At 36.9% G+C, this 14136-nt stretch overlaps 1 protein-coding gene across 1 annotated transcript in view; it reads left to right on the top strand.

The window, feature by feature from the left end:
- The first annotated feature begins 6996 nt into the window (after nt 1-6996).
- PLCL1 (phospholipase C like 1 (inactive)) overlaps nt 6997-14136 on the top strand; it is a 66391-nt gene continuing 59251 nt past the window's right edge. Inside the window, exons 1-2 of the mRNA XM_008070507.2 lie at nt 6997-9479; nt 11788-11991. Of these exons, the coding sequence (XP_008068698.1) occupies nt 7059-9479; nt 11788-11991 (2625 nt within the window). The 5' untranslated portion in view covers nt 6997-7058. The remainder of the gene's footprint in view (nt 9480-11787; nt 11992-14136) is intronic.

Raw genomic sequence — 14136 nt, 5'->3', positions numbered from 1 at the left:
ATTCCATTCTTTGATCACCAATCCAAGTTAGCAAAACCAGCATTTTTGAACACAATCTTCTCCTGGATGTTTTACTCTCTGCCTCTGCTTGTTGCTCCAGCCTCATTTAGGGTCACTGTATCCTTTGCCAGAGAGGCTTGTCCAGACCATGCAGCTAGTTACTCTGGGAGCAGAACTTCTTTCCCACTGTGGGCCCTTTGTACCTGCTCTTCTCCTGTCCTGGAACCCTTTTCTCTCAGCTTTTATCATGGTTATAGATTGGCTCTGTATTAGTCTGTGTGCATTGCTATAAAGGAATACTTGAAGCCAGATAATTTATAAAAGAAAGAGGTTTGTTTTGGCTCACACAGTTCTGCATGGCACCAGCATCTGCTGTGTGTCTGGTGAGGCATCAGAAAACTTGCAATCATGGCGGAGGGTGGAGAGGGAGCAGGCGTGTCACATGTTGAGAGCAGAAGCAAGGGAGAGAGAAGGAGATGCCAGATTCCTTTAAGAAACCAACTCTTGTGTGAAGTAATAGAGTGAGGACTTATTACTGCAAGAATAGCACCAAACCATTCAGGAAGGACCTGCCCTCATGATCCAAGAACTTCCCACTGGGCCTCACCTCCAACATTGTGGATCACATTTCAACATGAGATTTGGAGGGGACAATATCCAAACTATATCAGGCTCTCACTGCTATCTCTGTCCCCAACATCTAGAAGGGAACATATAACATTCTTTTGTCAAAGTTAGCAGTAACATCTTAACTGCTGAATTCAATAAACTATCTTCAGATCTTATTTTCCAGTACTCTTTCCTTCAAGTCTTGACTCCTGTCAGAACTCATACTCCTGGTTTTCTTTCTCCTCAGCTTGTCTCCTCTCCTGCCCACCTTCTAATTACTGGTGTTCCTCTGGATTTAATCCATTTCCAACTAATCTTATCTTAAGAATGATTTCATCCACTTAAGGTTCACTTTATCCCTTTACAGTTGTAACTCCCATCTCCAAAACTTAGTCCAGACTTCTCCCTGGAGATGGACTCATATATATAACTTTCCACTAGATATCTCACCTTGACAGACCATAGTCATCTAAAATCCACCATGGCCCAAAGTAAACTTAGTTTCTTCCTCAACTTTACCTTCCCTGATATTCCACATTTAATTTAGTGATATTTCCACTCACTTCTCACTCAAGTCAAAAGCCAGGAAGTCATTCTATATCCAGTTAAGAACTAGTTTCATCTCATGTTTCTCACTCCTTTCACCCCTCTTATTAGTAACCTGTCTCAGAACATCACCATCTCTTCATTTTAATTCTGCAGTAGTCATTTACTGCACCATCTTCAGTTTTGTCATGTCAAATTCTTATAACACACATTCAGAGTGAAATTCCTCAAATAAAAATCAGATATTATTGGTTTCCTCAAAACTCTATAATGTGCTAGTCTCTAGCACAGAATGGGTATCTATTATTGTTTGTCAAATGAATGGATGAAGATCAAAACCAGAGGCCGCTCAGTTTCCAGGGTTGGTGCTCATTTGGAATCTAGACTGTAATGTCCACAATGCTGTATTTCATGTATCAGTGAAGTTTTTATTTCTGAGTTTAGCTTGGAAGTTCATAAAACCAGAATAGATAGTATAGTTTTATAGTTTATAGGTTGTATATAAGAACAAATAGGGTCCTTATTGTGAAAATAACACTTATGTGCCTATATTTTTTGTTTTAGTTATAATCTATTAAATTTTCATTAAGACTTTCTTTAGAGAACTCTTCAAATATAAGTCTTTCCTCCTTCTCACACCAAAAGAAAATGCCGCTTTAGTCTACTGCATTTATGTAGCTGGACTTCTGCATTATGAAACAAAGATTCCTTCTAATCCCATTTTAATAACTGGTGCTTTGGTTTTTATTCTTTAGGGTTTTGTAAATTTGTTCTGTTTTAACAAATAATAGCATAGAACTATTTGCTTAATAACAACTTACCAAAAAAACAAATGCACAAAAAACGATGATATAATTAAATGTTTAAACATACTCGTTAGGTCAAAGGAAGGAGCCATGGGCATGATATTTCCTTTACTCACTGTTGAATTTTTGAGCAGTGATCAGTATACTTTTTTCCTTGTATGTTAAAATATACATAGTCTAAAGGCTACCATTTTAAAGTATAGTTTTATAGCATTAAATACATTCACATTTTTGTGCTGTTTCAATATGCTTTTTCCTGAAATTATTATATTGAAGTAATTCAATATTTTCATGATTGAGACCCAAAGCTGTGCTTGCATTGAATAAGCTTACTTTCTCTGCGGCTTTGCAATGTGTTCTAAAGAAAAATGATTTTGTTTGTTGAGTTTTTGTTAAAGAACTTGCAGTATATCTGATCCTGTTGGGCTCAGAGAGAGCAAATGTCAATGGGAATTTATGAAAACATGTTTATTAATTTAGCTTATGTGAACTTTTTTTCAATGTTAGTTTAATATGTTTAGGAAACTGAAAATTTTTTACTGTTGTGTAGGAGTCTCATTTCATCATGATTGGTAGTATCTTATTCCTAATAGTAGATAAGCATCAATGTTGTAGAAAATAATGAAGAAATAAAAAAATTGGAACAATGTTTGGCCATTTTCCTCTAGTATTTTAAATGATTTCTAAGACTGGAAATCAAGCCGGGCTCGGTGGCTCAGCCTGTAATCCCGCACCTTTGGGAGGCTGAGGTGAGTGGATTGCCTGAGCTTGTGGGTTCAAGACCCGCCTGGGCAGCGAGACCTTATCTCTACAATAAATCAAAAAATCAGCCGGGCGTGGTAGTGCGCGCCTGTAATTCCAGCAATTCAGAAGACTGAGGCGGAAGGATCGCTGGAGCCCAGCGGGTCGAGGCTGCGGTGGCCGGGAGCGGCCACTGCACTCCAGTCTGGGCGACAGTGAGACTCCAACTCAAAAAAAAAAAAAAAAAAAAAAAAAAAGATTGGAAATCAGCCCATATAGCATAAGATATAAATTAACTTTATGATATGAATGTATTAGAAAGAGTGCTTATATAAAAATTAAAGTCTTGTGTTGTTTTCACAAGAGTAAAATAAAGTATTGCTTTACTAGTCTATGAGACTCTTATCGATTCTGATGATAAAATCCTTAATAAAGTATTGATTGATTTAAAAAGAAAGTAGATCCAAAATGATAAATATTTCCTGGCTATATTCAGAGACCATATAAACCCAATTTGGTTTATTTTATTATTTATTATTTAACTTACTTAAATGTGATCCCTTAATGAGAAATGATAATTTGGAAACTTACACATAGAATGTTAGGATTGAGCTCAATGTCTGACTGATTCTTTACTCCACTAGAATATGAGGCCAGGGTTTAATATAGGGAACCAAGGAGTCACGATGTACAATTCATAAGCTGCTCCAAGAGAAACTTTGGTTGTGTGTCTGTGGTGGGTGGTGGGTAGATGGGGATTGGTACTTCAGTCTCTTGCCTTAATTCCCACATGAGGTAAGTTAGCTTTGAAATAAACAGCTGCACTTTATAAAAATGTCCTGGAAAGATGTTATGGTCGTTGGAGTCATTTCAACCATCTCATGAGCTCCATACTGACTGGAGTAGACCTGAACTGATGATAACCTTGGTTTCTTTTGAAAAGTGCTAGAAATACCCGTCTTCCTGATATATGTGTAATTGCAATAGATTCATTCTCATTCATCATCATCATTATTATATTTTGTACTTATCATAAGGAAAACCTATCAATAACACTTCAACTTTTTTTTTCAATCTTTTTACCTTAAAAGTCCTCCTTCCTCACCCCCAATCTTCCAAGATCTTCCTGAGGGGAATACAGATGTGGGGTGTTGGACTCTGGCAAAGGTCCATAGTGGTGAAGACGCTCAGAAGGATATTAGGGGTTTTCCATCCTCCCTATCTGATGAAATACCATTTTTATCTTCCTTCCTTCTAACCTGCCAGAGCTAATGCATAGCATGCCCATTTAAAGAATAGTGAGATTATTCTCTGAATCCATACATTTTTTTCCCACTGACAGAGCAAGAGAAATATGAATCCTGAACCTTTTAAAGTATATTTTGAGTATAAATAATCTTGGCTCTAGTCATCAACAGACAGGCTAATTATTTGTTCACACATGCTCTGGCCAATTTTTAGCTCATTTGGGGACTTGTAATGACTTTGGATTTTGTCTTTTGGGACAGTAACCTAAGGATCATATCTTTTTCACTGGTTCCAGGTTTTAGGGGATTTGGGGATAAGTTTTATAATCATATAGAAATTGCAGGCTAAAGCATTATGAGGCAAGTGGATTCTTTTGTAGGCTATATATAAAATGTTCATCTCTTGAAGACTTGCCTTAAGAGGAGAGAGTCTTGATTTAAGGAGAAATCATCACAAAGAAGAGAGGCTTAGACGACAAGCTATTCTGACTCAGCAGTAGTTTTGTCCTTATAAATAAACAGTGACTCAAGTCAAGAGCAAAGTGATAGTGTAGAGAAGGCCAGTGCAATACCATGCCTGGGGTATAGGAATCACAGAAATGCATTTATAGGAACATTCATTTCCCATTTAAAGTTTGTTAGGAACTATTAGAGGTTTATCACTCTTCTGACAACAATTCTATTTGGAAGATGACTTGTTTATATAAAAATAATGTTGAATGTGAAAGTGCTCATTAGCTTGAAAGGCAAGTCAAATGGTTCGCTTTAAGAGCTGAGTCACAGTCTCATTTGCCACCACAGTTGACAGTCTCCATTTATTTTACTTCGTAGCTTAATTCCATCTCAGCAGTGCCATTAGGTGCCTGCTTTGATGGTGTGGAAGAATACACACAGACGTCTGATATTTCTGAACACGTGGGTTGTGACGCATTTAAATGTGTTCTAATAGAGCATCTGCCCAGAAACAGCTAAAGCCTTATAGTTGCTTTTTAACATAAGGAAGAGGAAATTGACCACTATGGAATAATTAAAAATAGCAACTCTCTGGAAAAGTAGAAGCTAAGTTGTTAAATGCCAGGGCACCAAGAGGCAATATTCAGTCATCTAAATTGGATAATTTATATCTTTGTCACTTGAAGATCTGATACATAGTTGAGTCAATGAATCATCCCACTAACATCTCATAACTAAAGCAAAGCTTGTTTCCTTTTCACAGGCAGGATCTTAGTCAATTTAAAAATAAATTATCCTGTCTTTTCCAAATCATAGAATAGGCAGGCTCATACAGGCAGCACCAGTTAAATGAGGCCTCAGAGAAGAGATTATATCTTGTCTTAAAATATTTCCAGTGAAGGAGGCCGAGTACGGTGGCTCATGCTTTAATCCTAGTTCTTTGGGAAACCGAAGTGGAAGAATTGCTTGAGCCCAGGAGTTTGAGACCCACCTAGGCAACATAGTGAGACCTTGTCTTTACAAAAAAATTAAAAAATTTGCCAGGTGTGTGGCATGCACCAGTAGTCCTAGCTATTCAGAAGGCTGAGGTGAGAGGATTGCCTGAGCCCAGGAGGTCAAGGCTGCGGTGAACCATGCTCATGCCACTGCATTCCAGCCTGGGTGACAGAGTGAGATTCCTATTTTTAAAAAAAATTGTAGTGAAGGAGATGATCCAGACTACTTTGATGATACTTTTCAGTGTTTGAAATGCTTCTCTTCCTTCAAAAAAATAACTTTACAAGTACTTACGGTTTATAAAGAACAGTCGTATATATTTTCTCTTTTGAGTCTCATGATGATGCCATATTATATATAAAGATTACTAATTACTATCAGAAATTAAGATTCAGAGAGGTTAAGTGACTAACACAATGTCATATAGCTGGTGAGGGGAGTAATCACAACTTGAGAATAGTTATTTTTGCTCTAAGTATGATGCCCTTTGTACTTGGCATTTTGCTGACTCTGGTATGTCTATAAAGCTGGGCCTGATAGATATGCATTATGGTGCTTTTGGAAAATTTGTCGCTGGGATAATTATCTGAACTGATGATGTGGTTGAGAGTATTATTAACTTGAGTCTATGTTCAGAGCAAAGGCTGGTATAAAGAAATATCTAGAAAGTGGCATTGATCAGATGTTCAATGTAAATTAATTGGGAATAATAGGCATAGTAGACAGTCCAAGACTAAGATAAAATCTGTCATCTTATAATTATGAGTATTCAGAGGACTGGACATTTATTGGCACTGTGGATCACGGAAGGGTGAAATGGGCTGAGGAGACCGGGATTCTGTGAGACTAAGATCCAAGGGTACTTCCAGAAGTGGACACACTTGCAAGGTGCAATTTTTCCCTGTGAAATCTTGTGACAAAAGACTATGAAATTTCATTTACATTGGAAGAAACTTTAAGATTATTAGAGCCATTGATATTTGTGTTTTGCTCTAAACTGGACCTGCTAATAGCATTATATTGAAATTCAGATGTGAATTTCCATAATGTTCATTTGTTTACCTCAGCCTAAAAATTTTCTCAAATGAGAGTCATTGGCTATTGTTAGCTATCAATCTTACTTTCAAGATACTTCAAAATATTTTGAGGGAAAGAAAGTGATTTTTATATACGGTGTTAAGCCCTTTGTGATATAAAGTTAGAAACCTTTTATTTAAGTCAGCTTTAAGAGAGACCTCTTTAAATGGTTGCAAAGTATAAAGAAAGAAACTTTATAAAGGATCCAGCTTTATTTCTTTCACATATAGAGAATTGAGCTAAGCAGTCAAAGCACCAGGAAATAGGTAGAGAGGGTCTTAAGATACCTGCTTTAATAAACAAAAAAGTAATTTGTACTTAATATTTGGTTTTATTTCAAAGAATATGCAGGCTTTTGAAAACTAAGCTTTTTCTTTATATCACAATATTAATTTCCTTAGCAATTTCTCTTTTCTGAAATAGCATAATAAATAATCATAATATCTGAATATCAGAAGTTGATCGAGTGTTACTGAATTCGTCTATTTTCTAAATGAAATGAATGCATTCTTTTCTCATTATTTTACAGGATCCCTCAAACCAAAAATGTGGGGGAAGAAAGAAAACTGTGTCTTTCAGCAGCATGCCATCGGAAAAGAAAATTAGCAGTGCCAATGACTGTATCAGCTTCATGCAGGCTGGCTGTGAACTGAAGAAAGTCAGGCCAAATTCTCGCATTTACAACCGTTTTTTCACTCTGGACACAGACCTCCAAGCTCTTCGCTGGGAACCTTCTAAGAAAGACCTTGAGAAAGCTAAGCTTGATATTTCTGCCATAAAAGAGATCAGACTGGGCAAAAACACGGAAACATTTAGGAACAATGGCCTTGCTGACCAGATCTGTGAGGACTGTGCCTTTTCTATCCTTCATGGGGAAAACTACGAGTCTCTGGACCTAGTTGCCAATTCAGCAGATGGAGCAAATATCTGGGTGTCTGGGTTACGGTACCTGGTTTCTCGAAGTAAGCAACCCCTTGATTTGATGGAGGACAACCAGAACACCCCAAGGTTCATGTGGTTGAAAACAGTGTTTGAAGCAGCAGATGTTGATGGGAATGGAATTATGCTGGAAGACACCTCGGTAGAGTTAATAAAACAACTCAACCCTACCCTGAAGGAATCCAAGATCAGGTTAAAATTTAAAGAAATCCAGAAGAGCAAAGAAAAACTAACCACCCGAGTGACAGAAGAGGAATTTTGTGAAGCTTTCTGTGAGCTCTGTACCAGGCCAGAAGTGTATTTCTTGCTTGTACAGATATCTAAAAACAAGGAATATTTGGATGCCAATGATCTAATGCTCTTTTTAGAAGCTGAGCAAGGAGTAGCCCATATCACTGAGAATATGTGCTTAGACATCATTAGGAGATATGAACTTTCTGAAGAGGGGCGACAAAAAGGGTTTCTTGCAATTGATGGTTTTACCCAGTATTTATTGTCATCAGAATGTGACATCTTTGATCCTGAGCAAAAGAAGGTTGCCCAAGATATGACCCAGCCATTATCTCACTACTATATCAATGCCTCTCATAACACCTACCTGATAGAAGACCAGTTCAGGGGACCAGCTGACATCAATGGGTATGTTAGAGCTTTGAAAATGGGCTGTCGAAGCATCGAGCTGGATGTCAGTGATGGCTCAGATAATGAGCCAATCCTTTGTAATCGGAATAACATGACAACACATCTTTCCTTTCGAAGTGTCATAGAGGTGATAAATAAATTTGCCTTTGTTGTTTCCGAATACCCACTCATTCTTTGCTTGGGAAATCACTGTTCCCTACTACAGCAGAAGGTGATGGTTCAGCAGATGAAAAAGATCTTTGGCAATAAACTCTACACTGAAGCACCTTTACCCTCAGAATCCTACCTCCCATCACCAGAAAAATTAAAAAGAATGATCATCGTGAAAGGAAAGAAACTGCCTTCTGATTCAGACATGTTAGAAGGAGAAGTAACAGATGAAGATGAGGAAGCTGAAATGTCTCGAAGGATGTCAGTAGATTACAATGGTGAGCAGAAACAAATCTGGCTATGCAGGGAACTCTCTGATTTGGTATCTATCTGTAAATCTGTTCAGTACAGAGATTTTGAACTGTCTATGAAAAGCCAAAACTATTGGGAAATTTGTTCATTTAGTGAAACAGAGGCCAGCAGGCTTGCAAATGAATACCCAGAGGATTTTGTAAATTATAATAAGAAGTTCTTATCAAGAATCTATCCAAGTGCCATGAGGATAGATTCCAGTAACTTGAATCCACAGGACTTTTGGAATTGTGGCTGTCAGATCGTGGCGATGAATTTTCAGACTCCAGGCCCAATGATGGATCTTCACACAGGCTGGTTTCTTCAAAATGGAGGGTGTGGTTATGTTCTAAGGCCATCTATCATGCGTGATGAAGTGTCTTACTTCAGTGCAAATACAAAGGGCATTGTACCTGGAGTGTCTCCTTTGGCTCTTCATATCAAAATCATCAGTGGTCAGAATTTCCCAAAGCCCAAGGGAGCTTGTGCCAAAGGGGATGTCATAGATCCCTATGTTTGTGTAGAGATACATGGAATTCCAGCAGATTGTTCGGAACAGAGAACTAAAACGGTACAACAAAACAGTGATAATCCTATTTTTGACGAAACTTTTGAGTTTCAAGTAAACCTACCTGAGCTGGCCATGATCCGTTTTGTCGTTCTGGATGATGACTACATTGGGGATGAATTTATAGGGCAGTATACAATACCGTTTGAATGTTTGCAACCTGGATATCGGCATGTTCCTCTGCGCTCTTTTGTGGGTGACATCATGGAGCATGTGACCCTTTTTGTCCACATAGCAATAACGAATCGAAGTGGAGGAGGAAAGGCCCAGAAGCGCAGCCTTTCAGTGAGAATGGGGAAGAAAGTTCGGGAATATACCATGCTCAGGAATATCGGTCTTAAAACCATAGATGACATCTTTAAAATAGCAGTGCATCCTTTACGAGAAGCCATAGATATGAGGGAAAATATGCAGGTAGGAAAAAAATTCTACACTTTCCTCTCCTACCTCTGCTTCTTCTTGCCCTTCTCTTACCAGTGAACATTGTGTTTTATTAATGATCTGATTTGCAAAACAACATCAGAAAGGTTGTGTAAACCTGGTACCGCTGAACTAAGTTCAATATTGCTGTGTTAAAACAGATATATTTTATGTTTCTAGTTCTGAATGCTATGTTAAGTCTGGCATGAACTCAGATGTAGCAAACTGCTGTATAACCATTAAATATCTTTAGTACATGATTGAATTGATATATGAAAATGTGTATATGAAATAATGGGAAAAAGTAGAACATAAAATATATGTGTGTAATATACAAATGTCTATGCAAACACACTACAGTATATATGTAAAATATTTGTAGATATGAACATGAAAGAGAATTTGAAGTCATATAAAACAAATGTAATGCCTATTAGATTACTTTTTAGTTTTCTAAGTATATAAGAACAACAATAGTAAATTACTTCCCACAAGAACAAACAAAATTCAGCACCCAAACTTGTTGAAAACTATTTAGCCTTCTCTTAGAAATATGGTTTAACTGAAAGAACAAGGATTCTGGATTAAATCTATCCCTGTGTGACTTTGAGCAAATTATTTTAGGTCTCTGATCATCAGTTTTCCCTCTATAAGGTAAGAAAAATAATACATCACAAGATTATTATGAGAATTAGAGCACATGGAAATTATCTAGTAGAAATTCAGTGTTAGTTTTCTTTCTTTCATTAATGCTTATAATCAGAGATAGTTGCAAAGTTTTGTCTTTAAAAAAATTTTTTTAAATTTTATTTTAAAGATGTGGGGTACAATTCAGGGTTAGGTATACAAACCTTGATTATGCAGGTACCCTTGTTGATGAGGTGTACCCCTCCCTCCCTTAGCAGTTTCCCTCAACTGCCAATCCCACCCTCCTGCAAAGTCTATTTAGTTTAATATACTTATTCTAGGCTAGTATTATTAAGAAACAAATCACAAGTATTTACTTAGTACCTGCAGTATACAAAGTGAATATTATTCAGTTCACTCAATTTATTCCTTTAGCTAATGTTTTAATTATAATCTTCACCAAAAAAATTGCTACTTTCAAGATAGAAAATAAACTTGAAGAGGTTAAAAAATTTCCCAAATATTGCAATGAATAGATAGCAACAGGAGGCTTTGAATCCAGGATTGCTCAATTCCAAACCCATTTTCATTCTTGTGATGCAGAACCATAAACCGATGACAGTGGAAACTTTATTTTTGCATTACTTCACAGAGAAGTTCTGAGGTAGGTTTAAAATCAATATTAAATAGCCAAAATACTGGAAAATAATAAATACTTAGACTGTAAGTATTTAACTTGAATGGGTCATCTTAGTCACTATTTTAAAAATAGGCTGTAAATATCAACATCTTTTCCATGACTTTTTCTGACCTACTCCTAATACTATTGCAGATCGCTATATTAGATTAGCTATAAATCACTTTCACACTTAAATTTCTATTTGAGAAGATTTTATATATTTTATAAAATTTTAAAAATATACCCTTTATATTAGGTCTTTAAAATACATATTAAGAAGGGTTGGCTATCGATAAAGTTTTCTAGGTAGCGTTGATAATTTATATTATCTTTGCATAAAGTCTTTTGGGCTAAGGATTATTTGGAGTCTAATCAGTAGAAAAATGAAGACCATCATTGTCACTAGATTCATGAGACCCATATTAGGTTAGGTACTATTCACTGATAATTCTTTTTCAAATGAAATTTTTAAAAAGATTGTAACTTGGACAAATATAGCTCTACATGAAATGTGTTTTCAATGTGTGTGTATCTGTCAGGGACCTTTCTGATGAGTGACAAAGGAGAAATACCATTGCTAGACAAGCCCAAGGGAGAGGCATGCCGATATACAACCACTGACACGTTTTCCTGATCATCATGACATAAATAAAATACAACACTCATGACCAGCCAGTGCTCATTTGTGTGAACTTCCCAGCGCTCTACTTTGAAAAGCACTGTGTAGCTTTGTGTCACAGTCTGCTTTGCTTTTGTGGCATATTTATGGTAGCTGCTACACATTGAAAAAGATGAAGTATAACAGCGAATTGGCTGTCTGTGTCATCTTTGTGCATATCATCACATCATCACATTTTTGGTTGGTTATAATCCAGCTTACTCCAATCATATGTGTCTTTAAAGGTATCCTTGTAATGCATATGTGTAAATGTGGGAGTGCTGAGGTGATGTGTCTGTTATGAGGTCAGGAGTGTGACGCCGTTTCCTTCCTCATAGAACGCGATTGTGTCCATTAAGGAACTATGCGGACTCCCTCCGATTGCCAGTCTGAAGCAGTGCCTGTTGACTCTATCGTCTCGGCTCATCACCAGTGACAGTGTTCCCTCAGTCTCGCTGGTGATGAAAGATGGCTATCCTTACCTGGAGCCTCTGGGTGCAATTCCAGATGTACAGAAGAAGATGCTGGCTGCTTATGATCTGGTAGGAAATGGTGATTTCATATTTCTTAGCTGGGTGTGTGGGAAATCACTAATGGCAGGAACTCTTTTGAGGAACTCCAATGGGTATCACAGAGTGACTGCCTTTGACACATAGATTGTATGTAGCTGGCTGAACCAGCCCACTCAGCTTTCACTAAGTCCCCATGAAGAGACCTCAGAAAATGCTTTGAGCATGGAGCGCCACAGATTATAAATGGACAATCTCTGCTTTAGCAAATAATGATTAAAAAAAAATTTTTTTTAAATTTTTGGTGGAGGCAGAGTCGCACTACGTTGCCCAGGCTGGTCTCAAACTCCTGGTCTCAAGCAGTCCTCTCCCCTCAGCCTCTCAAAGTGCTGGGATTACAGGCATGAGCCATTGACCAGTAATGAATTGTTGAACAACCCTCAAAAGTATATACAGTTGTCATCTAAATGACTTGAGACTACAATATAACGATTCAGTTGTATGCCTATAGGAAGTAAACTTATAAGTGCTGCCTTATGATATTTGAGACAAAAGATTCCTCTGGAATCTATATCTTTTTTTTTTTCTTTTGGATATGGAGTTTGCTTGCTCTGTTGCCCAGGCTGGAGTGTGGTGGTACGATCATAGCTCACTGTAACCTTGAACTCCTGGGCTCAAGCTTTCCTCCTACCTCAACTTCCCCAGTAGCTGGGACTACAGACACATGCCACCATTCCTGGCTAATTTTTATATTTTTGTAAAAGCAAGGTCTCATTGTGTTACCCAGGTTGATTTCAAACTCCTGGGCTCAAGTGATTCTCCTACCTCAGTCACCCAAAATGCTGAGATTACAGGCATGAGCCACTGCATCTGGCCTGCAATCTATATTTCTAAACTAGTAGTGTTATCTACTTTTTCTTAATGCATGATGGAATTTATGTAGTAATTAAATTTAAGAATAACTATGCTTTTGTGTCTCTTAATTCTATAAACAAATTAAGAAGCAAATGATAAACTAGAAAAAATTTGTAGCATATATGCCAGATAATGTATAACTATACCAGATAGTGTATAAGTATTCTTAAAATAGAAAGAACACTTAAAAATATGTAGAAAAAAATGGGGAAAAAAATCTTGTATTCATCAAGATTAAGTTCTGTTGCATGTGACCCCCCCAAAAGTACAACCCATTCATGGTTTATAAACACAAAATTTTATTCTTTCATATGAAAGTATGGAGATCAACCATTCGGGGTGACACTTCTGCAAAGTTTCTAGTATAGTAGACTCCTTCTAGTTTTCTCTTTCATCATCCCTGAGTTAGCCCTTATCCTCATGGTCCAAAATGTCTGCTGAAGGTCCAACCACAACATCTGCATTCTGGCCATCAGAAATAATAAAGATAAGAAGGAGGGCATATCCTCTTCTTTTGAGGACAGTTCTCTGAAGTAGCATAGATCACTTTTGCTTATATTTTGTCAGCCTGGAGTTGACACATAGCCACACTTAATTGCAAAGAATGGAAAATGCCATTTCAAGGGACAAAATGCTAAATGTTGTCACTTCTGTTACTAAGATAGGGAAAGAATAAATATTACAGGATAACAAATAGTCTACTACAGAGATGAATAGGCAGAGATGAATGTCCCCCCAAAAAAAGAAAATGTAAAAACATATTTAACTTTAAATTAAGTTTTAAAATAGAAATTAAAGATATGTAGTAAGATACTCTCCATCAAATTTTTTCTTTTTAAAAATAGTACCTTTGATCAAGAAGTTTAGAAAATGGATGCAATCATCGATTTACCTATAGTAGGAAAATAAATAGATATTTTTTGGGAGAAAAATCCGGCAATATAACTTAAAAGTGTTTATTAATTTAATCATATATTTCTTTTTTTAAAAAATATTTTTTATTATGATGTTGTGGGGTACAGTTAAGGGTTAGGTATACAATTACGTTTCGTTCAGGCACCCTGTTGATAAGAGGTGTTTCCCCGTCCCCAGACAGATATTTGCTACTGTTAATCCCATCTCCCTCCCCCCCTATAGTTTCCCAGTACCATCAGTCATTTTCTTATGGTATTACATTGGATGTTCAAAGTCCATTATATGAGTGAGAACATGTGATACTTGGATCTTTGTTTCTGTGAGAGGTCACTCAGTATTATAGACTCT

Source organism: Carlito syrichta, unplaced genomic scaffold (genome assembly GCF_000164805.1).
Source record: "Carlito syrichta isolate Samal-C Ts95f unplaced genomic scaffold, Tarsius_syrichta-2.0.1 Scaffold313465, whole genome shotgun sequence".
NCBI classification, from domain to species: domain Eukaryota; kingdom Metazoa; phylum Chordata; class Mammalia; order Primates; family Tarsiidae; genus Carlito; species Carlito syrichta.
This window is presented reverse-complemented; position numbering and strand designations above follow the sequence as displayed.